This window comes from Triplophysa dalaica, chromosome 23, assembly GCF_015846415.1.
Source record: "Triplophysa dalaica isolate WHDGS20190420 chromosome 23, ASM1584641v1, whole genome shotgun sequence".
NCBI classification, from domain to species: domain Eukaryota; kingdom Metazoa; phylum Chordata; class Actinopteri; order Cypriniformes; family Nemacheilidae; genus Triplophysa; species Triplophysa dalaica.
In genome coordinates this window covers 12,843,165-12,868,599 of record NC_079564.1, presented here as the reverse complement: position 1 = coordinate 12,868,599, position 25,435 = coordinate 12,843,165, and the positions used below count along the sequence as shown (strand labels likewise).

At 37.3% G+C, this 25,435-nt stretch overlaps 1 protein-coding gene across 1 annotated transcript in view; it reads right to left on the bottom strand.

The window, feature by feature from the left end:
• Positions 1-25,435, bottom strand: part of myo3a (myosin IIIA) — a 71,922-nt gene that overhangs the window by 20,925 nt on the left and 25,562 nt on the right. The window contains exons 4-19 of the mRNA XM_056738337.1: positions 25,272-25,376; positions 25,056-25,155; positions 18,029-18,105; positions 16,496-16,641; positions 11,731-11,796; positions 11,296-11,451; positions 8,957-9,056; positions 6,274-6,390; positions 5,433-5,537; positions 5,253-5,336; positions 4,906-5,108; positions 4,208-4,306; positions 3,988-4,102; positions 1,821-1,947; positions 1,483-1,693; positions 1,255-1,402 (exon numbers count right to left, since the gene is read on the bottom strand). Coding sequence (XP_056594315.1) covers positions 1,255-1,402; positions 1,483-1,693; positions 1,821-1,947; positions 3,988-4,102; positions 4,208-4,306; positions 4,906-5,108; positions 5,253-5,336; positions 5,433-5,537; positions 6,274-6,390; positions 8,957-9,056; positions 11,296-11,451; positions 11,731-11,796; positions 16,496-16,641; positions 18,029-18,105; positions 25,056-25,155; positions 25,272-25,376 — 1,959 coding nt within the window. The remainder of the gene's footprint in view (positions 1-1,254; positions 1,403-1,482; positions 1,694-1,820; positions 1,948-3,987; positions 4,103-4,207; positions 4,307-4,905; positions 5,109-5,252; positions 5,337-5,432; positions 5,538-6,273; positions 6,391-8,956; positions 9,057-11,295; positions 11,452-11,730; positions 11,797-16,495; positions 16,642-18,028; positions 18,106-25,055; positions 25,156-25,271; positions 25,377-25,435) is intronic.

The following is a 25,435-nucleotide window of genomic DNA, read 5'->3' as shown; positions in this document are numbered from 1 at the left end:
AGATGAAACCGTCTATAGTGATGTGTTCTTTGACCTTTACGCATGATGCTGTTGTTGTTTTTCACCTGAGCTTCTCCTTAAGAGAACTACTTCCCTACATCTGTCCACCTAAACATCTAAAATTAAAGTCTCCGGCAACTTTGCTAGTTGATGCCCGGAGCTCTGTGACCCCCTAACTCAGAGCGACTGACTGTGAAGAGCTACACAATGAGTCACACTCCTTTGAGCAGACCCTCAACCCGGTTAGCAGATGTCTGAACCGTTCCTTCTCTAGTTCATAAATTATAATACACACTCTAGTCTATATTATTCACTTCACACACACACACGCACACACACAGAGGCATGTCCAAGAAATGTAATCTCTGGTGGAGTATTTAGACTAGGGTAAAGTCATCCAACGAACAGGGAACAACCTCATTTATGGGACAGTAAAACCACTGCTGACACAAGAGCCTCAGGGGAAGTAAAAACAAGCACAATTCAAAGCAACACAGGAGATCAGAGCAAACACACTCCCTAGTGTTTACTAAAGCCTGCATACTTCTGAGTGCACAAATAAGGACATTGAGATGCATAACACTTCACCCAAAAATAAAATTACTGTCATGAATTATTCACTCTTATGTTGATCAAAACCTGTACATGACTTTTTTGTATGGAACACATATTTTGTGTCCATAAAATGGAAGTAAATAGTGTCAATGTTGTTTGGTAACCATACTCCAAAATATCTTCTTTTGTGTTTTGCAGAAGTAGGAAAGTCATGCAGGTTTGAAGTTATTGTCACAGCGCAAAAATGCTTAATTGATTTACAATATTGCTTTCTCTACAGACATGTACAAAGGTAGCCATCTCACACTTAGACAGAATGTTCATTCGGCTTACGGACACAAAAGCAAAGTCAGCACGCCCTGACGTAACCCTCGTTTCCAATGATTTATGAAGGCACTAATATGGGTTAGTCTCGAACGTTTAGAGACACCAAATCACTTTTCCCCTCAAGGCTACAGTCAGCCCAGTCAGTCTGGGGAATTGCCACGCTTGTCTGGGTAAAACGAAAACGGTGACTATTCAACCCCCCTCCATCCCCCAAAACACTCACAACCCTGTGAAATGATAAATGATGAGGTGTTATCACCATTTAGATGGAAATAAGGTTACACTGCGCAGTAGAAATAAAAAATCTCGAAATGCTCCCAAAGGCACACAAAAGCTCTTAAAGGAGACGACTTTATCAGAGACGGCATGTACCTGCTCCCAGGCGAAGATGTGCTGGTTGAAGTAAAACTGGATCTGTTCGTTGGCTATGTTGATGCAGAGCTGCTCGAAAGAGTTTCGTTTAAAATTCTCGAAGCCAAAGATGTCCAGGATACCGATGTTAAGACCCTTCTCTTCATCGCTGCATAAGAATTAATAGACAGAATGAGGTCAGACAGTCTTTTGTCATCCTTTGCTTTGTCATTCAAAAGTTTCTCTTACCCTGATGGGTCGTCTGGTTTTAGTAGAGAGTTAATGCGGTTGACAATCCAGCTAAACAGACGCCCGTAGAGGGCTTTGCTCATGGCGTCCCGCACCTCGATGGCCTTCTCCACTGTATTTGACCTGACGATGGTTTCACCTCTCATAACCACACAATGAGACGTCAGGGCTTCCTGTAGCTCATCCGCACGGATACACAGCAGTGATGCAGCTGAGAACACACAGAAAAACATTACAAAACCATGCTAATAAACTACGCATTGTATATTTACAGGGTTGCATATGATCTCTTATATCGGTCTTGAAAAACTGAACATGCTAATATTGTGCTAACTCACCGCTCTCTAGTACTGCCATGTTGGAAATGTTGCTCTTGTCCGTCTGATGCTCAGAGGCGACTGAGGTGAACTCGACATCACCTGTGTTCAGGATCCCGGCTAAGAGACTGTAGACGCTGCCGAGCTCCTAATAAAATCATGATGAACAAATAAACAAGCGAATACATCGTATAAATAACATGATAAATTACACTACATCATATCACTTCTCATCATATTTGTTTAAGAGTCCAAGCCTACAGTAACAACCTTAATAATTCGACATGACAACTAGTGACACATGGACACATCTGTCTATTGGAGTTTATGGCTTGATGGCAGAATTCGATGCTGTGTAATGTCACGGAACTCAAAGCTCTCACAGGAGTCGGAATACTGCCCTCTTTCTAGACAAATAGAAATTACATATGTGGCCAATTTTTTATTCAAATTTTAACTAAAAACTGATTTTTGAGATTTTCATGTGAACCATATTAGAGCAGGTGACGCTCTCCTCACATGCTATTGACAATTTCCACAAATGCATGTTTCCAACTTAAAGCCTGCACTTGAACGACTTTATAAACATGATGTTTAACATACATTTCAATTTTAGACATTTTTTCCAAATTATGCTTCCTTGTTAGCGTTTGCTGTTTTATATCATTAACTATTTATACGTCGTACACAGAATGTACAGTACAGTCCTGACACCGGCACAAAAAATCCAGAATATTCATATTAAAGGTCGAATGTGTTGACAGAAATGCTATATAATATACATAACCATGTCTTCAGTAGGTGTATAAAGACCTTACATAATGAAGCGTTATGTTTTTATTATGTGAGAATGAGCTATTTCTATCTACATACACTGCGGGTCTCCTTACAAGGAATCCGCCATGTTGTTTCTACAGTAGCCCTAAACGGACAACATCTCTTCGCAAATACATGATGTCCTTCAGCATAGAAGCAAAACTGTGACAACATCTTAGTTCTGTGTCTTTCACTGTAGTGCTTTGAAAGGGAGGGGTGGAGTGAGTCTTTGGTTGCAATTCACAGCCTCACCACTAGATGCCACTAAACTCAATACACCTGACCTTTAACTGTGTGCATGTCTCTAGGACACTCGGATTTGTTTGAGAGATGGAATGCACTGTTGATAATGGCCTGCTTTTGATGGTTTTGTGATAGTATCGAGACTGTGGGACATGTTCTTTCACTTTGAGCTGATGTTAAAGAATGATGTGACTTTCCAGGCACTGATAATGCATCCCAGCATGCATCGATGATTGGTCACATGTTAATTGTGGAGACTGATGGCGTAAGAGCAGTGGGTCAGAGCTTCTACATGGAGGGTCCACACAGGCCATCGACAATGTTAAGAGAAGTCAACCTGAACGGACAGGCCGGGCTTTCTCACGGTCAGAGAGCACCCGCACCAGTATTCTTCATGCTTCATTATTTGTTAATCTAAGAACATTTGAGGCCTTTTGCCAAAACAAACGAGATTTGTAAATTAGTGTTATCATTAGGATTGCCAACCTCAGCAAAACGGACTTTAAAGTCATATGGGTTGGAGTATTTGTTGCTAGTTATAAAAGTCAGTGCTAATACAGTTTAATAACACACATTAGGGACTTCAAGCAACACACGAGGATGGAACGGCTACGCAGACTGGAAATAGGCAGTTAAACCGTAGCCACGAACGCGCAAATCAGTTTAAGCGAATCGAATGTCTTGGTCAACTATCCTGAAGTGTTATTTCCAACAGTAGACATACCTATTAACAAACGGAAAATCGCTAGCATTAGCTTGCATTTAAATCGAGACCACAGATAACATCAAATACTACGTCTAGAATGATATACTGATAAAATATAGCATCACATGCCATTAAACATAACCTTTATATGCCTAATTTGTCACGTGGTAACCAATACGTCAAACACTCTGTTCTCCCGTTGTAGACGGTTACAGTACAACACCACGGAGTAGCGCTGTCACGCATGTGCAACACAATGACAGAACACCGTTGCCGTTCCATCCGTCCCTATTATCTCTTTAATGCAATTTATGCAACTAGATAGTCTAAATAAAACCAGAGCTTATGTCTTGACTGCTAACCCTATTGTGAAGCGGGAGATCTTGTTTTTTTATATTATGAACGTGTGGGATTGCTGTGTACCTCTAGAGTAAAGCCGATGACTTTGAAACATTGTTCCACCGTCTCAAACTGCTCTTTATAGAAGCCGTTCCCCACAATGTCAGGCACTAATTTAACATTCTCATTGTGGAGATACCTGGAATTGAGGAAAACAAAGAGGAGAAAAGAGAATGGCTGAAATAAGGTTGCCAGGGCCAGACAGCGATAAAGACAGCAGGCTGTTATCAGCTCATGAACTTACTTTGGAGTTTTGCTGTCCGATAGTTTGTAGTGAGCAAGTTTCTTTCTCTCTGCCAGTCCAGCATAGATATAGTAAAAGATATGGAAGTTACGCTCTCCCCTAAAGAAGGCATACATTAAATAAAAATTGATGCGTAACAAGATTGTTTTCTCATTTCAATATGTTATATGCATTTGCAACATGGGTTTGGACCCATGTTGGGTCCAAACCCAACTAACCCAACTACATAAATAAATACAAAATATTTTATGCATTTAGGAATAAAGGACAAATCCCATGTATTTGGAGCAATTACTGTTCATTTATGGTCAGACTAAATTAAAATAAAATAAAGCAGTTATCTGTATCCTAGAATGAAAGTAAATATTTTCCTTCCATTCCTTCTGTTTTTTTATCAGGCTTAACCATGTTTCCAAATGAATTCTTAAGAAAAAGCTAGAACAAATGCTTCAATTTACGGAGAGTTTTATAGTCTAATCTATAAATTCAACTAATCATGAATTTAATTTAAGCCTATTGTAGAGTACTAAAATGAGTTCAATTTATACAAGTTTTGTGAAAATTATACCCAGGGAATTATCTTCTCCTGGTGTAACATAACGGAAACACAGTCTGCAAAGTCTTAAGACAGACAGAAAGACCATCATAAGCCATCCACATTAGTTGATGAAATTGCACAGGTGTGTGTGGACTCTTACACAGCTTGGTTTGTGACTCTGGACTTCTCCAGGAGGTATTCAGACATCTGTGCTCCCACCACGGTCCCTCCAGAGGTGAACTTCATCTCCAGATACTTCCCAAAGCGACTGGAGTTATCATTGATCACAGTGCAGGCGTTTCCAAAAGCCTCCACCAGACTGTTGACCAACAAAATCTTCTCCTGCAGAGTCCGATTGTTAGCCTGAAAATTTAATGATTTAAAACATGATTGTAAACTGAGTGATAATACAGTGCCTCTGTAATGGCAAATGAAGAATTAAAAGCTTTCCATGCATTTGTTTTTTAATGTTATAGTTTCGTACTGAAACATAAAGTAAGAATGTACCTTTCCAAGAACGGTCTGCTGTTGGACTAACAAGTGGGCACTCTCTGTTTTCCCAGATCCACTTTCTCCACTGATGACAATACACTGCACACAGAGGAACGGACATGGTTTAGGCAACCACAATACACAATCATGACTGGCACACACCTGCAGATTTCGGAAGAATGTACTGTACTTTACCTGATCAGCATTATAAGACACCATAGACTGATATGCGATGTCTGCGACCGCATAAATGTGAGGAGGGTTTGACGCTCTTTTAGCTCCAACGTAAATCGTTGAATGCTGTCACAGAACAAAAGTGTCAGGTCCTGAATTTTAAATGTTTCAATCAAAATAGGATATGATCAAATGTTTTGTGTAAATGTGTTTGCTAGGGTGTTCCTGCTGGTTCCGAGGGCATTGTTTTGTGGTTTCTTATTTATTTAGAATGGTTGTTTGTGTTCATTAACGGCTATAAGAGCTCTATCGGTCACCCACCTCCATCCCCAGCTCCACTTGTCTAGATCTGCTAAAGGGGGCAACATTGAGCCTAACATTGCAGAAGTAAACTTGCTCTAAAACTGCAGCAGTGTAAGCAGATGTAGTTTTAGCAAATGGTTCATTATGATTATTAATATGCTAAAATGTCTCCAGAGAGATGTCATCACTTGAAACTAATAATGATGCTTGCTTTTGCAAACTGTGCTTATTAACGTTTCTTCATGTTGATAAATCACTAAAAGTTGGAACAGGCATGGAATAAATAAACAGTTATTGAGATTATTTATGTGAAATGTCAGTATTGTGCAAATAGTTCTATTAATTTAGATTAGGCCGAGAGATTATGACAGAAAGAAAAATGCGATGAAATGCATAAAGTCTCACTGCTTAAACTACAATAACACAAAACGGATAGAAACAATCTTGCACAAGAGGCAAAGGAAAGAGAGAGAAAACAAGAGATGTGCCAGTAAATGGAATGTAGCAGACGATGACATGATGGCAGCTATAATGAAATCATGTAAACACATAAACACACCTCGGGGGTGTAAAGCTCCGTTTTGTGGAAGGGATTAATCCCTATAAGGATGTCTCCAACGTAGGTGTAGATTTCGTCCTTCGCATAACGCCTTTGGAGTTGATCAGTGACTGTGTTCTAACAGAGACACAATTACACATCACAGATGGCCCTTCCATCAAACCACTGCACAATGCTACACAATGACCGTTATATATCACACAGGAGCTTCCATTTTCATGCACGACCAACCCCAGACAAGGGGAGATGGGTCATTATATGCAGTACTACATTCATGGGTCTGTACATTTTGATACTACACACATTTTCGCCATTTGTTCCAAATATGGCCATACCACACAGTTTACAAGTCTACTGCTGATAAGAACACAGGCATAAACCAAGCTCATCCCGTCTACAATGGGACCATTATGGATAAGAAAATCCATCTAATGTCAATACGACCCCTTGCTGCATTGATAGATCACCTTAAATGTGTGTTCTATACAAACTGTTTTATCATTCACTAATCTGTCTATGTATACATCTGAGCGCTAAAAAAATGAAACTGCTAGGATGAGTTATGGTCACTTGATAATTTCTCTGAAAAATCTCTGATAAAGGGCTTGAAAATTTCCTGGCTCTTCTAAGTGCACAGTTGGCACTTTTTACAAACCAGAACAAAACAAAAAAACATTTGATTTGAATAAGCAGTTACCACATAAGACATTAAAAACACAAACCACCAACAACCCTTCCATAAAATGATTTTTGCCTGTATTTACCTACTTGTTCATACAGTGACGGCTGTCATTATTTTTACATAATTTGTTAACATAACTGGTCCCCACTTATTCTCTGTGTGTATATGTCATAAACAAAGAAAGAAACATAATTTGAAACTTTCCACAGCAAGGCAAGTGTACAGCCTCATACAATTTTTTCAAATTCTTCGCATAATGTTAGTGTAGATTGCATTTGTCAAGCTCAACTAGTCAACCCTGTTATTAAGGATTATAAAAAAATTAAATGTTCATCATCAACGTAATGTTCTATAGATACATATAAACCAAACATTTGCGCACTACCAAACTAGCTACTACGGAGTGATAGCTTTTTTAGGTTTAATTTTCAACCCCGTTACCCATTTTGGTAGGCAATTTATTTATATTTTAGTAGTACAAACTTCATGTATATAATAAGCTTACACTAAGTTAGAGCTTAATTTAGGCTAAATTGTCTACACTGTTACTGTAGGATGATCAAAACTTAATGTTTATCATCAACAGAATGTTTTAAAGATACCAACATTTGTAGCTAACTAACTGACTACTACTGAGTGATAGCTTCTTTTAGGCTAAATATTCAACCCTGTTACCATAGCGTCACTAGGCCCTTTTTAGGTGGGCTTTAGCCACCCTAAAATTCTATCTTAGCCCCCCCCTTAAATTAATTATTAATAATTATTAATCGTAATTATGTAATCTGTACAGGAATTCGAGACCGCTTTAGTCCATTTTAAAACTCTTAATATGGAAACGGCGGCAGGCTAAGTTATTTATGTCATAAGCACAAGTTGTGTGCATTAACATGACATCTGCATCTTTGCCATGCTTTATAAATGCAGTTAACATAATATGATGTGGGAGCGATACAAGACCCTTTCCCATCCACTGTAAAAAGTTTTACCCTCGTCACACTGTTAACTAACGTTAGTAAACGTTACCTCCAGCAAAATGTAAGCACTTCACACGAATGAAGCATACTTTAGAAAACGATCATCATGATATTGTAGCGCACATACATGTGTAATTCATTATGAAGTGCTGTTTTATTTTTCTGCATTTAGTTATAGAGAGCTGACGGTAGATTTGAGAGCCCCGGAAAGACAACGGGCAGATAGTATTAGATCAGATTGATGCAGCTATGTTATTCATTGTTCTGAGTACCAAGTAAACAAAAGTGTACCTGAAGCTCTTTGTTGTTTTTCTGACGCTTCAGTATTTATTTTTATTATTAATTTAAAACATATTGTGGATGTGATCGATAAACACGCAGTCATGCACAGGAGTGACAGCTCTCGTTCTAATCAGAATGAAGGACATGGAAAAATCATATCAAGTCATTCCTTCTACTATAGAATGACTCAGCAGTAGATTGTGACATTTATTAAATTAACCAAGATATTGAGTACCCCCTGCCAAGTTATTCCAAGTCTACCCATACTAGTAGGCGATATATTTATATTTTAGTAGCACAAACTTCATGTATGTAATTAGATATTGCTGAGTGAAAGCTTCGTTTAGGCTAAATCGTCCACCCTGTTATTGTAAGATGATCAAAAACGACATATTTATCATAAAAAAATGTTTACTATGAAATAAACGTTTGAGGATAAATACATAACAACATTTGCAGCTGCCAAACTAGTTAGCTACTACTGAGGGAGAGCTTCATTTAGGTTTAATCTTCAACCCTGTTAACCATTGTGGTAGGCATTTTAATAGTATAAACTTTATGTGTGTAATTGCTATGTAAATGTAATTCTTATCATTAGATAATAATATAATCAAACACAATAAAAATAGTTTAACATTACGCACCTGCCTTTAAAGAAATTAATTTCAAGCCCTGTTTTGTACTCTGTTTGCGAAAAATGTTGGAGACATATTAATTAATATAACCAGTGTGTGTATTCTCGTACTTCATCTAGAGACTCTAGGGTTGCGAGATCATCCACGTCGTCACACGTTTGACTTTGAGACGTCATGTGGCTGCCTTTTTTGGTGTGAATACGCTCATGCCTGTAACAAACAACACATTATAGTCTTGACAACATTGAAACACAACCTTGAAAGCTAAAACCGATTAGCTTAAAATTACATCAAAATCAATATATAATACCTCTAACTATTTTGGAACGTTTATTGATAAATGCATTAAAGATAATGAGGATATAAAAACCAATAGTTGCTGTATATAAAAAATACTTCACTCAATTTAAAAGATCCAATCCAAGGTTATTCTATTCAACAGCTCTGATCCAATATCTAGGGATCTGCCTACATAAAAAACAATTTAAGGCATCACAGGAGCAGTTAGAATGTGAAGGCTGTCACAAAAGTGTGTGATACCAGCTCGTGATTTTCTGATCCCTCATCCCTGGTATTCTAATTTAGTGACGTTAGTAACCAACTTTTCTCACTACACACTGTTGTATTAGTTGTATATATATAATAGTTTGTATTGTGATGTACAATATCATGTGATAGCAAGTTTACGTTAAAGAATCTGCCATAAAGCCATGTTGTGCAAAAATGCAAGAGCACACCATTAGGTCACATAATGAGGACATACAATTTGAAGGGGAAGTTTCTACACATGTTCAAATAGCCGCTACTGCTACATATAACTTGATGCTTCATATCACAGCCAATATCTCATACCTGGAATTACTGTCATGGCTTTCAGTCTTTCCATGATGGCTTAAATGACAAAACATAAAATATATAAAAACTAAACCTAAACAATCTAAACCCAACATGAGATGCTGCGTCACTTGGGTCTCCCAACTCATAACCAAATATACACTTTTGTTTGGTGTAGCTTCATTAAAAAAATTAGAGCCATCTTCAAATGTTAAAGATCCTCAAGTTTTTCATCCTTTAAGTTTTATATCTCCTCTGCTAGACTTTTGCAATTCACTTTACCTAAAAAACAAACATTGTTTTACACAATTCCTATTTTTTACAATTTAGTAAATTGAGGTGAACCAAGCAATTTGCGATCCTTTTACAAATTTGTTTTTAACAAGAGACACTACTGTTTGAAAGCATATTGGTAGCTGTAGTAGAGTAGGCGAGGCGACACCGTGGTTCGAGTCTGGTGAGTAATTGTGAAAGAGCGCCAGCTGTGCGCACACCGGGCTCGAATCACGTAGGAGATAGGGAGCATCTAAAAGGAACTAGCGACCGGACCGTCGAGGAGAGAGGACCGGGCCCGAACTTGTGTTATGGTTGTATTTGTATTTATGTTAATGTTATGTTCGTCGGCGGTCGTCCGTGAGGGGCCGCCGGCTGTTATATTACTTTATTAAATGTTTAAAATGTCTTCCGGTTCCCGACTCCTTCCTTCCCTTTTATGGAGATATATTACAGTAGCAATGTAGATTTGACACTGACACCTGTAAGTTGTACTTCTTTTCGATTTTAGATATCAAAGATGTATGACAATACTATTTTAAGAAGTTCTTGAATGAACTTAACCAAATTAAGGAAAACTTTTCCACAAAATTTAATTACATTTTTTTGAAAGATTCATTATAATCTTGTTGTATGAACTTAATTTTTTTAGTAGTCTTGATTAAATTAATTTCTGTCTTACCTACACTAAAATAATATGTTCAACATTTTTTATTTTATTTATTTGTAACATTAATTAGACATTTTCTTATTTAACTTCAATAAGCAAATACTGAATTAATAAAACTCAACAAAAATGCAAATAAAGGATTGTAACCATGAGCTTACCAAAGGCATCGCTTTTCTGAACAATGGTAACTATTTTATGTTAACAGATCACAATTCCTTTATGTTGTCTCAAACATATTGTAAACATAAACATAAAAAAATTACGTTGTCACCAAATTTTCCAAAAGTTGCGTTGATAAATGTTAAATTTGCGTTGGTAAAATGTTGATTTAACTTAAGCTAATTAAGTAAATTGAACAAGCAGAAAAAATATTTTTTTGAGTGTGCTCTATACCATTTTTAAGAATAAAACACCCTAGTCACTTGTTACCCCTTTTTTGCACGCTTGATCTCATATGATGACAAAATTTCAAGCATATTTCTTAATTTCTTTCATTAGGGTTAAAACAGTTCTTGGAAAGAATGAAGAATTGCACATTTGAATTGCAAAAATAACAAACATATTCAAACAAGTCACGGTCCAAGTAAAAAATTCCACCCTTTGTGCAAAGTAAAATACAGACTCACAAAACACAAGGGTTGATTCAACAGTCTCTGACTCTTCCTGCGATACCTTATTTTTTCGATAACGCCTATTTGTTGGTTGAGGTCGATCAGTTCCATCAGCTGCTTCTGCAGCGTCTTCTCTCGTCCCACAATCTGTGTGATGAAGACATGCTGAAGAAGGTCAAACACATTGGGCCTCAGCTCAAAATCCTTTATCAGACACCTGGAGGGGCACAATCGAAATCATGTTCACAGATGATAAGGACTAGATTAACGAAAAAAAAAGATTGTTGTAAAGATTAATTCAATTACAAACACTGTTGTGGCAAAGCAGCGGGAGGCTAATTAAAGTTATGAGACGCTCGTGAGCAGCTCTTTATGAGAGCAATTAACCTATGTGCCAACATCAATGCAGAAGGAAAAGTTAAAGTTTTGTTAAGAGAAAAACTATTTGTGTTCTCTGAAAACATGCACATACTACAAACAAACATGGTTTACTTACTTGCATATAAAATCATTAAATTCAGTAGTCCAGAGCTCAGGTTGATGTAGGGTGGGTGGAGGGTTTCTGTAAAGGGTAAAGAGAGACAAATAGAAAGAGATTTGTGTGAAATGAAAAATGAAGTTAGCTGCTCAATGTGAATCAATTGCATTCATTTCAAAGGGAAGCACATTTCTTTCTTGATGTGATTATAAGATCACTGACTAAAACTGCCCGAAGTTAAGATGTGAATGAACGGTCACTATAACACCATGTCTACACCGGATGCGACCGTTGCGACATGACTAAAGAGATTAGAAACACATTATCATTTAAAATTTTGTACACAGTGGATGCGGCATGGCGCCTGTCGCGTCTGGTGTAGACACGGTGTCAGATTTAAAGAAAAATGTCCAATGTTTTTATATAACTATAGAATGTTTTCTAAATTCACTCCATCCAGGGTGTATCCTGCCTTGATGCCCGATGACTCCTGAGATAGGCACAGGCTCCCCGTGACCCGAGGTAGTTCGGATAAGCGGTAGAAAATGGAATGGAATGAAATGTTTTCTAAATTCAGTTTTCAGAAAATGTATCAATATATAAAAAATATGAAGATTTCAGCCAGTTTTTGAAATAGGTAACCTGATGGGTAAGGTAGAAGTTAATTCAACTTGATTTTAACTGAGTTTAACTTTACCAAGTCTTATGCTGGGTTCACACCAAACGCGTTCCTCACTTTTTATTACTCACGGGAGAAGTTCATTATTTCTACTTGAGGGGCGCGAGCTGACAAATATTTTCCACTCAATCAAACTCAAGTCAATCGCGCCGCACGATTTGCATCATTCGCATCGCCTGCCGCGAGTTCGCGTCAATTCGCTTCTTTGCATTGACTTTGTATGTAATTTACTATCTCTTATATCACGTTTGGTGTGAACCTCCCACATGTACATATCTTTATTATATATTTTTAAACAAAATACGTTCTTATGTTGTTAATGATGGCTTTTCATAATTTTTGTCAGACTGAAAGCTCATATCTCAAAAATGTTATTAATTATTGGAATTTTATTAACTATTAAACTTTTTATAGGTTAACTATTTGCAAAACCCGTCAAATACGAAGGGTGACCAATAGCAATGATTTATGACAAAATCTGGTTTCATTCCGACAGTGACAAAATGTTTTAAACATTTTGACAGCAGTTCTCTCTGTGACAACATGCTCCACTACTATGTCCCCATGTTTAAATAAATTGTCCAGGAACACCAGGGGTGGAAATGTTCAATAGTCCTTTTGAAGCTATGGATTGTTGAAAGAATAAGTAAAACACAAATCATCATTTTAAAAGGGTGATATGGCGTGAATACATATTTTTCTGTGTCTTTTGTATGTTATAAGTTGCCCATGCATGTATTAGACATGTAACATTTCCAAAAACGAAAGTGTCGGAACAAAATATGCATTCTATCTAAAAGTGAATACTCACCCAGACCTGCCTGAAACGCATTGTGTAACCACACCCCCACAAATCTATGTCAGTTCGTGGAACGATTTGACTAAGACCGTCCAAATGTATACGCAAGTAAGGTGGCCGCACCTGTCAGTACAATTGCTTTGGAACCTGATGGTCCAAATATGTTGAGAGGCGTTACATCTCTGTTACACTTAAATCTTGTATACACATTGAGTTACAACAAAACAAACGATTGTATTCATTTTAGCCGTGTCATATGACTCCTTTAAAATCATCTGGAAATAAATGTGTGACCAAAAGCCCAAATCTACTACAATAAAGAATTCATCTTTTTTTCACTGATAGATTGGTTGCACAAGTAAAACAGCATTTTAGCATTTTCTAAAAGCTTTTATTACGAAGGCTGGCAAAAAGCTTTTCCCTATACATGTAGATAAGTAAGCAGATAGACACTTAACTGACTCACCAAGGACCTGACAAGCGTTCCCGCTGGGGAACAATTGAGCTAATTAGGTGTCATTTTGTGTCCTGGTGAAGGGGGCTATTAACAGAGGGGCTGAGGAGGTGTACTCCAGCCCAACGGCTACCGCATCAGGACCGAACCTCTTTCTACTCCCCTGACAGCGATTAATTACCCTAATGGGGGGGCATACATCTTAGCTTATCACACGCTATGCCCCACACAAACAGAGGGTGTCAGGTGCTGAAATTCGAAACGGCCTGCAGAAACGCTTGGACTATTAAAATGCATCCTTATCAGAAGGATAAAAACACAGTAGAATAAAACAACAGATTGCAGCTGAGAACAACAAGAAGGGGGAGTGAAAACACAGAAGAACAGAGTAATGCTGAATGTATTGCAGTCGCATCACTATCACCAGTAAAAGCATCAAAGAATAAATAATTTATGTTTTGCTATAAACTAGATTATTAACGTAACTAAATAACAGTTTCTAAAAAAATGCGACACAGGTGGTCAATTTTACATAGACTACTTTTGGCTTCTTTTGTGGGCATTTTTAGCATATGGACGAACCTAAAAGGTTGCTATGTGGTTTCTGGGGGGTTGCTTTCTTGCCCAAGTGAAATAAGCTGATTCTTAACCATTTAAAATATTATCCATTTATTTTTTTATCCATCTATTTATTTATTTGCTGTCTTCAATGTTTTTGTACATTCACATTGGCTTTATAGATCAATACAGCATATAATTATCAATTTGGCTAGTTATAAATTATTCTAACCAATGTGAGTTAATCTAAAAAGAAAATGTTTTTCAAGTTAAGTCATTTGATTTACCCTTACAATGCCACTGATTATTAAATAAACACATCTGGAGATGTTTAGGTGGAACATACCATTAAAGTATTTCCATCAATTCACATCCATGTCTCCATTTGTGACATTTACACACTGGAGGTTTCTCATTGGATGTGCTTATGTTTGTTAATTTTGGCTTTCAGCCCTTGTCCTCTGGCTAAATGTGTATATTCCTGTCTTGTTTGTGGTTTTGTGTGGTGATGTCAGAAGAACTGAGCATAGACATGCTCCTCCCAGGGCTTCAGGCTGCGTCTGGTTTAATCTGGGTCACACAAATGTGACACTGCAGCTCTTCTGGCACTGGCCTGGTGATGTTTGCTGGACATGCACCAGCTCTCCACCAACCAGACCTCTCTCTCTCTCTCTCTCTCTCTCTCAACAGACAACATGCTGTCCGAATAACATAAATGTAATCCAAAAAACTACAATGAATGCAACAAATTGGGGATCTAAGATGTGAATTCATTTATAACCTATATTTTTTATTAATTTAACCCATATATTTTTATCAAGTGTATCTAAGTATTTAAAGCATATTAAATGAAATATAAATGTTTAAATCAACACTTGCAAAATGTGACACATTACTGACTGAAAATGACTGTTCAATGGAAAATTCAGGGCTGCAGGCAACTGTGGCCTAGAGACAAACAAACTAGAGACATTTATTAAAGGGAAAGTCACGGTTAAAAAAGCAACTGACCACCATTTCTCCACATCGTCTTCAATTGTATTAACACAAAACCACTGAAACATTTTTGAAAATATATTTTGTTTGTGTTCCACCGAAGAAAGAGTAACATACAGTTTATAAACCACATGAGAGTGAATAAATCATGAATTTTCCTTTATGTCCCTATATGATAAAGTTTCATCATATATCCTGTAAATCCTAAACAATAAATCTAATTTGAAGTCCTAAATATAAATCCTCAATACAGATCCAAATATGTTATCTCAATGTAAATCTTGAGTTGAACATTTAAAGAACATGTAAATGAGTGATTATAATGGGTGTGTCACGTCACATTGCTCACTCTTAGAGTTAGCTGAGGAATAATGTGTGTCGAATAAGAAAGAAATCCACGAGAAACACAAGGAAAGACAGCCTGCAGTGTGTACATGATCAGTCAGAAACATTACTACATCCCTCTGTGATTTCTGACAGTCCCCCCCACCACCTCACAACCGAACTGCTATAACAGCACAACGCTCAATGTGTGTGTGTAAGGATGCATTCAAACCCAAAAGTGCTGCACCATCAAGATGACAGCAGTGAAAGCATTTTGCATTGTGAGCTTGAAACCGGTAAACCATCAAATCTCACCTTCAGATAGAACATTATGGCACATAATAGAATAATACATTTTCTGGCCACTTTCTGTTATCCATAAAGATGAGTGTTTCATGTACTTCATAGAGGGGATGTACGTTCTTAAGACTTCTATGCAAGTACGCTAGCTTCTGACAGCTTCAAGGCTCAAGATTGCAGTGTCATCCATCTTCATGCTAAAATCACAAATGGCTTCATATACTGGCTGACACTGAATACAAGAAGCAGCTGTAACACGACAATCTGAGGTCTGGCTATGAGAGAAATGCACGACATAAGTGAGAAAATATGAGATTAAGGCCAAAGATAATAATATTAACAAGATGCGTCATTGCTGTTGAAATGAATGGGGAGGAACGCAACGCTTAAAATGGCTGCCCGGGGGAATCTTTGCGTATGTGTAGAATCTAAAGCTACATGAAGAAGAATATTTTTGAGCGCAATTTGATCACAGGAAACAAACGTTTTGGGAAAGTTTACGTAATTTTGTTTTTAAATATGTCGTTTTGTTGGGATTTTAGCCGGCGATTGTAGAAATATCAGTATTCCCATTCACGTCTTGTTTGAATTACGTAATAACTGCCCCGGAGGCAGTAAGACGGCCGCCAAGTGGCACGACTTCCCTAAACAGACTTTGTAAAGGCTCTGTCACCTTGGAATTTTGAAGAGAGCTCTCATTGGATGAAGGTCAGCGAGGGGCGGGTCTCCATCACCCAGCTCTATAGCTGTGATACCCAGAGACCAAACATCACAGCGCTCATCATACGTGGAGTCCAGCTGCTGTTCACAAGCAATCACCTGTTCAAACAAACAAACAAAATGACTTTAGTACTACTTACCCTACTTGTTAACCCAATATATTGATGACTATCCCCACAATTCTGACGCAACTATGTTTTCTACTATAGTTAGTTTCTTTAAGTGAGATTCTTTCACTGTGCGTGTGTGCAAGTGTGTTTGCATGTGTGCGTCTATGTCGATGTGTGTAAGTATGTATGCATATTGTGTGTGTGGAGCATTTGTATGTTTGTCTTTTGTGTTTTCACCTTTTACTTGTTTTACAGGTGTATGACTTTAGTTGTTTTACTTGTAGTCAATGTGTCTCATGTACAGCTGCTTTGTAACAATGAAAATTGTAAAAAGCACTATATAAATAAAGTTGAGTTGAGTTGAGATTGATTTTTAATATTTTGTAACAGCGCTAGTGGGTCTACGTTTCACTCTTTGTATTACTCATTTGTATCACTTGTAATAAGCCGAGTGGGCAACAGAACTGATGGTTTGGTTAAATATATTGGCAAACCCAAACGTCGCAGTAAATTACCCAGAAAATAATTATCAACCATATTGTCATGAACCGTCATTTGACCCAACCTAACCATTTTGTGTGTGTGAGATATTGCTTGTCAAATATATTTACAAGAATTAAAAAATAAAGTACAGGTTTAATAAGTATAATAAAAAGATTGAATCTGTATATTATAACGTATATATTACACATCTATTAATTCATCTGTATCTACAAATACATATTAATAAATGATGTAAATAAACACTATATTGTAAATCACAAAGACAATAATACATAGAAGTAATATAATAAATATTAAATAATAAAAAAACACATTTCAATGTATACAGCAAGGCAGACACTTTAATCCAAAGAAAATTACAGTACATTTAAGCGAATATGTCTACCACATTGCTTTTCCAGTCAATCTACAGAAACGTATATTAAAAAACACTATCAAACATTGGCCCTTCAGTCTTCAGCCCTTACTGATGTTGAACACATAATATATTACCTTATAAGATAGATAAAATGCCAAGATCTGAAGTTTTACCTGAAGCTTAAATACACAAATAAATCATCCAGCGTCTTTAGTGATGAAGAACAGCGACGAATCCAAAATATTCCGATCTGATGTTTAGGATGGTAAAAAGCTCACTATTGCTAAATCTCAGCTTGTGTTTTTATTGTTTTGACACCTTCAACAAATTGAGAAAAGTAAGCCTCTACCCATGAGTCATATGAAAATGTTCCCTTTTGACACTCAAACCAAATTCAGAGCTTTAAGTCCTAGTCCCTTGCCTCATATGTAAATCTTATGGAAAACAAAGAACAACGTCTGCAGTCCACAAAACCACCAGAATGGTTTCTAAACAATGTCCCAAATGGTCTCACCTCAGGGGCCATCCAGAATGGCGTCCCGACCGAAGTGTTTCTCCTGAGACGGGTGTTCGTCAGCTGAGCTGACACCCCTAAAGAGACAGAAAAAGCAACACAAAACAAATAAACTTTCAGGCTGTTCTTCACGATGCTTCTGTGGATGTTTGTCGGTTCGCTGGTGTGTTTGGATTGTCTGCCGGCCTTAAATGAACCGACTGTAGACTGGCTTGTACCCAATTGGCAATGGGAACACAATTTGAATAGAGAACAAACAACGAAACAACAGGAAAAAGTACTGTACGTTATATCTGTCATAATAATTGTAACTCCGAAATGACCTTTTATGACAAGAAAAGGCTTAAGGTAGACAGGGTGTAGGTGTTCATTTAAATTCAGAGAAAGTTTCTTTTTTTAAGTAACCGAAACATTTTTTGATACCCCATTGGGTCACAAATTTTATATGCACATGTTAATTCCCACTAGAACAATTGGGCATAATTAAGGAAATATGTAATTTCACCAGTCATATGGTCAAGTGCACAAGTTTGTGTATTTGGACAGAGACATTGGCAGTGTTTCTCTTTCTGTATGACTGCTATTTTCTAGTGTACAGTCATGGCCAAAAGCATTGGCAGTGACATAAAGTTTGTGTTCTGCAAAGTTTGCTGCTTCAGTGTTTGTAGATCCACAAGTTGATGTGCTGAAAAACTATTGGTACGCATATCATAGGTTTTAAAGGCATTTATTTGCATAGAATGAATATTTACTGTGTTGGTTGGGTCTTGTTTTTTCAAACCTCTGCAATTCGTTCTGGCATGCTGGATATTAAAGCTTCTGTCCCAAATCCTGACTGATGGCAAACCTTTATCGGTGCTCTGAGATGATGGCAATTTTTGGCCTTCTGCTTGTCCACTTGCCTTTTAAGGAATGACCACATGTTCTTTATATGGGATTTTTTTCTTCAATTATTTAAAATGCATCTGATCACTCTGCATAATAATCTATAAACAATGTGAATGATCACCACAACAGCTTAAGCAGAATTTTAGGAAAAAAACAAAACTATGTCACTTTTGGCCATGACTGTAGTTTAGTCTAGTTGTAGTCTTGTCAAGGTGAATGCATACCTTGACTCTAGGGGTCAAACAACTAAAAATGAAGTCAAGAATCATGATTCTGGAGTCAGACCTTTGTTTGTTTAGTTTGTTAGTTTTTCTTAGTTTGTTTCAGCATACTACCATCTCAAAAACATTGAAAGAATACACGTGCTTCTCAGTGCATGTGTATTCATAAACTTTTGCTTTGAGCAACAAACAATAACAATGGCGTCAACTTCACTTTATCAGTTAAAAACATGCGGATCCATCAAAGTGTAACGGAGGTCTGCTAGTGCATGTGCAATCGTCAATCTTTGTCACATTTTATTTCCTACTATGGCGAGTGAAATGACACACTCACAACAATCTTAAAATGGCTTTAACACCGGCAGTCTGCCTTGAAACGTAAACCTTTTAGAAAGGTTTCATGATAATGAGTTTAACCATAAAGACTACTTATATCTGCTAACTGTTTATGAGGCAAAATGCTTACAATTAGCTGAACATATACATTATATGAACACATAGTTTAATAACCATAGATAACTCCTTTTTTCAAATAATTTAATAATTAAAAACTCATGCTTTTTATTGTCTCATCATTTTATTTATTTGTGTTTATTGTGTTTTATTATATTTGTTAGCTGTATTTTTAAAAGTCAGATTTACTTAATGGAATGCACAATAAAACTTGAATTTTGAAAAGTTATCTGTTTTGGTAAATTAACTCTTCACTTGTTGAATTGGTAATTTAGTGTATATTTTATCATCTTAATTTGAATGCGGCAATAATATTTTTTTTATATTTTATTTGAATATATTACATTTTTATTTTAAGATCTTAGTTAAATATGTCACCATGGAACCTTATTCTATAATATTTCTATGATTAAATGACTGACAGAGACCAATCCACTTTCAGCCAATCACTGTGGTCATAGTCAGTAAACTTGCTGACATCATCCATAGAAACGAGGTCAACCCCGCCCTTTTTCTTATTTCAAGATTTTTTTCTTTTATCGTTGTGATTATTTTTATATGATTATTTGAAATGTTTATGTAAAACACTTTGAATTACCACGGTGCATGAAATGCGCTAAAAAAAACTTGCCTGACCTTGTCTAGTGACCCCACCCTGGTTGTTTGCACCTGTGTCTTGTTTTCTTTGATTAGTCTGCTTATAAAAACACCTGCATGTCTTACACCGTGTCTACACCACACCAGCTCCAGTGAAGACAAAATTAAAAATTATTATGTGTTCTTATGTGTTATAATGCGTCCTGTCGTGTCCTGTCGTGTCCTGTTGTGTCCTGTCGTGTCCTGTCGTGTCCTGTCGTGTCCTGTTGTGTCCTGTCGTGTCCTGTCGCATCTGCTGTTTCCTGTGTTTTGTTGTGGATTATTGTCGTGTGTTTCGTTACAAATATCACTTTAAACATAACATTGCAACAGGGTTTAGTTTAAACCAGGACTAGGTTTTAGATAAATTAGGACATTTAAGTAGTTTTTACAAACATGCCAAAATAACACGAATTTAATAAAAGTGAAACGTGACCCTGGACCACAAAACCAGTCATAAGGGTCAGTTTTTTAATAAATACACTTTCTATTGATGTATGGCTTGTTAGGATAGGCCGAGATACAACTATTTGAAAATCTGTAATCTGAGGGTGCAAAAAATCGAAATATTGAGAAATTCACTTTAAAGTTGAAAATCATAGGCGCTCTGGCAGACTGTTGCTAAGAAGAAACATGTTTGTTTTAATGCTTTCTATGGGCTTACCGTAATGGCGTTGTGTAGAGATGATGAATCCAAAACTGAAATTTTAAGCTTTACATAGATACCGACCTTGAGTGGGTAACTCCCAAAGAGCGGGCAGCAGCGAGTGAAGTTTGTAGTTTTTTGTTCACGATTTTGCGGCATCCACTCACAAAGATAAAGTTTTGATATATTTACAGTAGGAAATCTTTCCTTATTATCCTAATGATTTTGGGCATTGAAGAAAATCTATGATTTTGACCCAAACAATGTTGGCTATTGCTACACATATACCTGTGCTAGTTGTGACTGTTTTTGTGTTACAAAATGTGTAACAAAGCACTACTATATTACATTCTTTATCATAAGGACTGTTTCTCCTTAAAAAAGACTTTTTTTGAAAAGAAATGGTTCTTATAAACTTGAGTGAGTGGTTTCTAGAGTATTGGCGCTAATCAGAAGGGCTCTTTGTAGTGATAAAGAGTCCATTAGACTATTAGAATCCTTTTACTTTGGTTCTTTAGAGAACCAAACTGACATGACAGCTATTTGTTAAAATGATTGTTTTGTGAATTCGCCTGTCAGTCATCCATTGGTTGGCCAAACAGATCTAAACTCACTTCTGTCGATTGGGCCCAGTTTGCTACAGTATACCAGACTGGTTGGAAATCCACCTACAGTATAACTGATTTACTTATAGTCTATTCCTATTTGACTTGGATGAAACAATTACACACACTGAAACGACATCTGTAATATTTTTGTTTGTGTTGGAAACCGATTGATGTTGTATGTTGTGAGATTAGCGATTAGAGCAACACCCAGTTTCATTTAATTCTTTGCAAAATTACCTTCCTTCTATTTCTGATCGGATTAAAGCTCTTGAGTGATGGTAGACATAATAACAGCAGATTTGTTGTATTACTCACAACCGCACTAAATAACCATTACACCAGAAATAAATAAACAAACCATGGATTGATATATGCTGTGAGCTAAAAATGGACGACAGACAATAAATGTACGGAAGGACAATAGATCCATACAGACACCAGACTACAACTCTCCTACGGCTGTTCTCTTTCTGCTACATTAGATTTGCACAGGACCCCGGGGCCAGCCGTAATAATCATCAGAGATAACACAGCCAATTAGAATATTCATGACAAAAGCAGCAAAGCGCCCTCCTTCAATTGTTCCTTCTCTCGCTCGTCTTGTCTAATAACGCAGGCTGTTTTTGTAAAGATGAGTCAGTGTGGGGGTTTTATCTGCTCAGTATAGCGTGAGCCCCTTCAGACGGATAACGCATTAGCCCTGCATGACTTTGAGCGTTCTTAAAAGTAGGCACGCGGAGCCCCTGCATACAGAGGAGGCACATCAGCCACCCACTCGTCGTGGCTCGGTTCCTGACAGCAGGAGACAGATATCGCCCTCAGGACATCTCCGGCCAAACACACAGGAATTCTCTGGATTGTTTTGGGGAAAAATTAGGTTGACGGCCAAACCAAGAAATACATTTGACACCAATATCCATATTCTGGAGAATCAATACATTAGAGAACAATAAACTGGTGAAAACATACAGGTTTTTTTACAGCATTATTTTATATATATTTTTAGATTATATATAATAAAATAAATGGTTCCAGTCATTTATGCTGGTAAAGGAACATAAAATTATTTAATTATTTGCGTGATCGTGTAGGCATGGGTATGCAGTATTTTACTTCTATAAATTCTATATGTTTTTTTTATTATTTGTGTGGATTATAAAATATCTGACAAGTTCAGCTTTGACCCCTATGTTGTTGTATAAGAACTGGTTCTTCCTTTCATTTAAATAGTCAATGGCCCGTAGCCTGTACCTGATGTCATATGGAAATTCTCATTCTAAAGGGCATGTCTTGGATGCAAACAATCCTCTGTCATACCAGATAATGTCCTCGATTTGTCCTTTTTTCCAAAAAAAAAGACTTTTCATTAAAAGTGTGAATCTTTAACCTTTATTAGCATTAAGTTCATATTCAAAGGTAATTGACATGAACTACAGGGGACAAAAGTCACATGATTATTTCATTTGGCTTTAAATCTCTATGAACTTTTTAAACTGTCCTGCTACAATATAATGCCACATTTCCATTTTGCATGTGTGTGGCTCCACTAATCTGACATTGTGAACGCCACTGCTTATGGAAATGTTTCTGGTTAAATTATGCAGATTTGACAAGCATATATTTAGCAGGTGCAGGATTACAGAGAGAAAGACAGAAAGCAAGAAACGCTAAGAAATTGTCAGCTTTCAAAACCAAATATCATTCATAGTAAGGTTGCATTAAGTAGATGGCTTTTAAATATCTTAGCAGATTTGATGTTGAGCTCTCAGTTGTGTTTCATTCAAGTGTCAACTTAGTCTTAGAGGTTTCTGCTTAAATTGCTTCGGTAAAATAATAATAGAAAAAAATGAGACAATTGTTTAAATCCATGAAGAGTATGGGGGTGTAAAATGAATGTAGAATTTAGAGGTAAAATCATCTGGATTTGGTTCAATTTGATTAGAAGTGTTGAAGTTCATATTGAAATCTTCAATTATATTTACGTGTAGGCTTGGCAAATCTGAGCTCACTTTGTGAAATTTTCCATTTGCTCTCCGTTTATATCTATGAGAAATAACTGAGTTATCAAAAGGATTCCATCTGTGATTTTTCTTTCTTATGTGTCACGGCTGTATGGGCACATGTATGTTTTTAAGATGCTGTGTCAAAGGGTTAGTGTCCGTTTTAAAAAGCCAAACCATCAGATGAATCAATGGGTAAGAAATCATTTTTACATACTCTGTGCGCAAGCAATTTAAGTGCTGAAATGAGCAACAGTTTGTCTTGGGTAGGCTACTAATAGCAAGTTAGCTTTGTTTGTTTTTGTATTATTAGCTGTTGTGTAAGATTGTTGTTTATGCGTGAGCAGGGTGCATGGCATTATGCAAATATACAGTCGGCTGACAGGCCGGTAGGACTTCCTATCACTGTAAAGACGAACATTTTATGGTCCTGAGACGTTCACAAAACATAGTATAGTATATTATGTTGTTAATATTTAGACCATATGAATAGTTAACAAACGTTCTGTTTAATAACGTTGTGTTCACTCGTATCCTGTGTAAACGGCCCTAAGTAGGGCATACAAACCTTTGTTTGTAATCTGAAATTCTATTGGTCAGATTTCTGTGATGTCACTACAGAGTCCTTGACAGAACTCTGACAGAAATCCTTTTCTGCTGACAGGAACTTTGCTAGTCGTGAGTTTCTTGCATGACTCATCACTCCATCTCTCTCCCTCTTTTTTCTCTCCACAGGGTCCGCCCCACCTCTCCCTCCCTCCATATGCCCAGCCCCCAGCCCTCCCTAAAATGAGCAGGGTGTCCCGTTATCTAGCGCGTCCCTCTGATGCAGGCGACTAATTATGGGCTTTATTTGCTTCTGTTCCGGGCTGATACCTCCATGAGGGGGGATTTGGTGGTCGGGGGGGTGCAACTATCTCCTATCTGGGCTAAACGTGGCCCAGAGAACAACGGAGCAAGAGATTACATTAGAGTGGATTTTAGGCTGAAAAGTAATAGAGAAGGGGGTGTAGGGAACGTGTGAAGCTTGGCTAATGCCGTTTGGCGTCACAAAAGCGGTCTATCAGCGAATAGCATTTAGCGGATTTCTAAAGGTTTTAAGGCTCTAAAGGCTCTCATATTATGCTATTTTGGCAGAGGGTCTTAAAAATGCCCCACTTACAGCCTGAGTGAAAAGCCTACCCATCGGCAGGAATAGCCATGTCAATATTCCTAAAAAACAGTAAAACCATAGTTACCACAAACTGGTACAATGGTAACCACAAGCTATTTTAACATGCTGTTTAAGAGCTTCATTTGTTTAAGAGAGGCTAAAGCAAATCATCAGTGACTAAAAGGAGACAGGGGCTAAATGGAAGTGTGTTAGGCCTCCATCATCATTCTGCATAAATGCATTCTGCTTTCGATAAGAAAAATAAGTGCTATTCAATTAGCACCCAAACACTCACACTGTAATGGCTTTGACCCGTGTGTTGCTCAAGCTATCGGTCTCTGACACGCACACATACACACACGTTTAGGCAGCAAGGCTTTTTGTCAATGCCAGCAGGACCAATAAAAGAACAACTTCCTTACCAAAGTCGACCAGCTTGATGCTTCCTCCGGTGGTGAGTAGGATGTTGTTGCCTTTGACATCTCGGTGAATGGTTTTATTGATGTGTAAATGCTGGAGACCCTTTTAGAGAGCAGAGCACACACGTTAAAGACCCCTGCGGCAAACGAAAAGGCTAGCTGAAAGGAAATATTTGTTTATGTTGAGGAACAGCACTGCTTCTGGTTTCTGAGGCTTACCATGAGAGCTTCATGCAGGATGAAGGCGATGATGGGCTCATCCACTCGATCGCCTCTCTTCAGCATGCCTTTAGCCAGATCTGTTACAGACCCTCCGTTGCACAGCTGCAAATACATCAACATATTAGCCATGGTTAATAAATAAACACGAAAAGAAATATTCA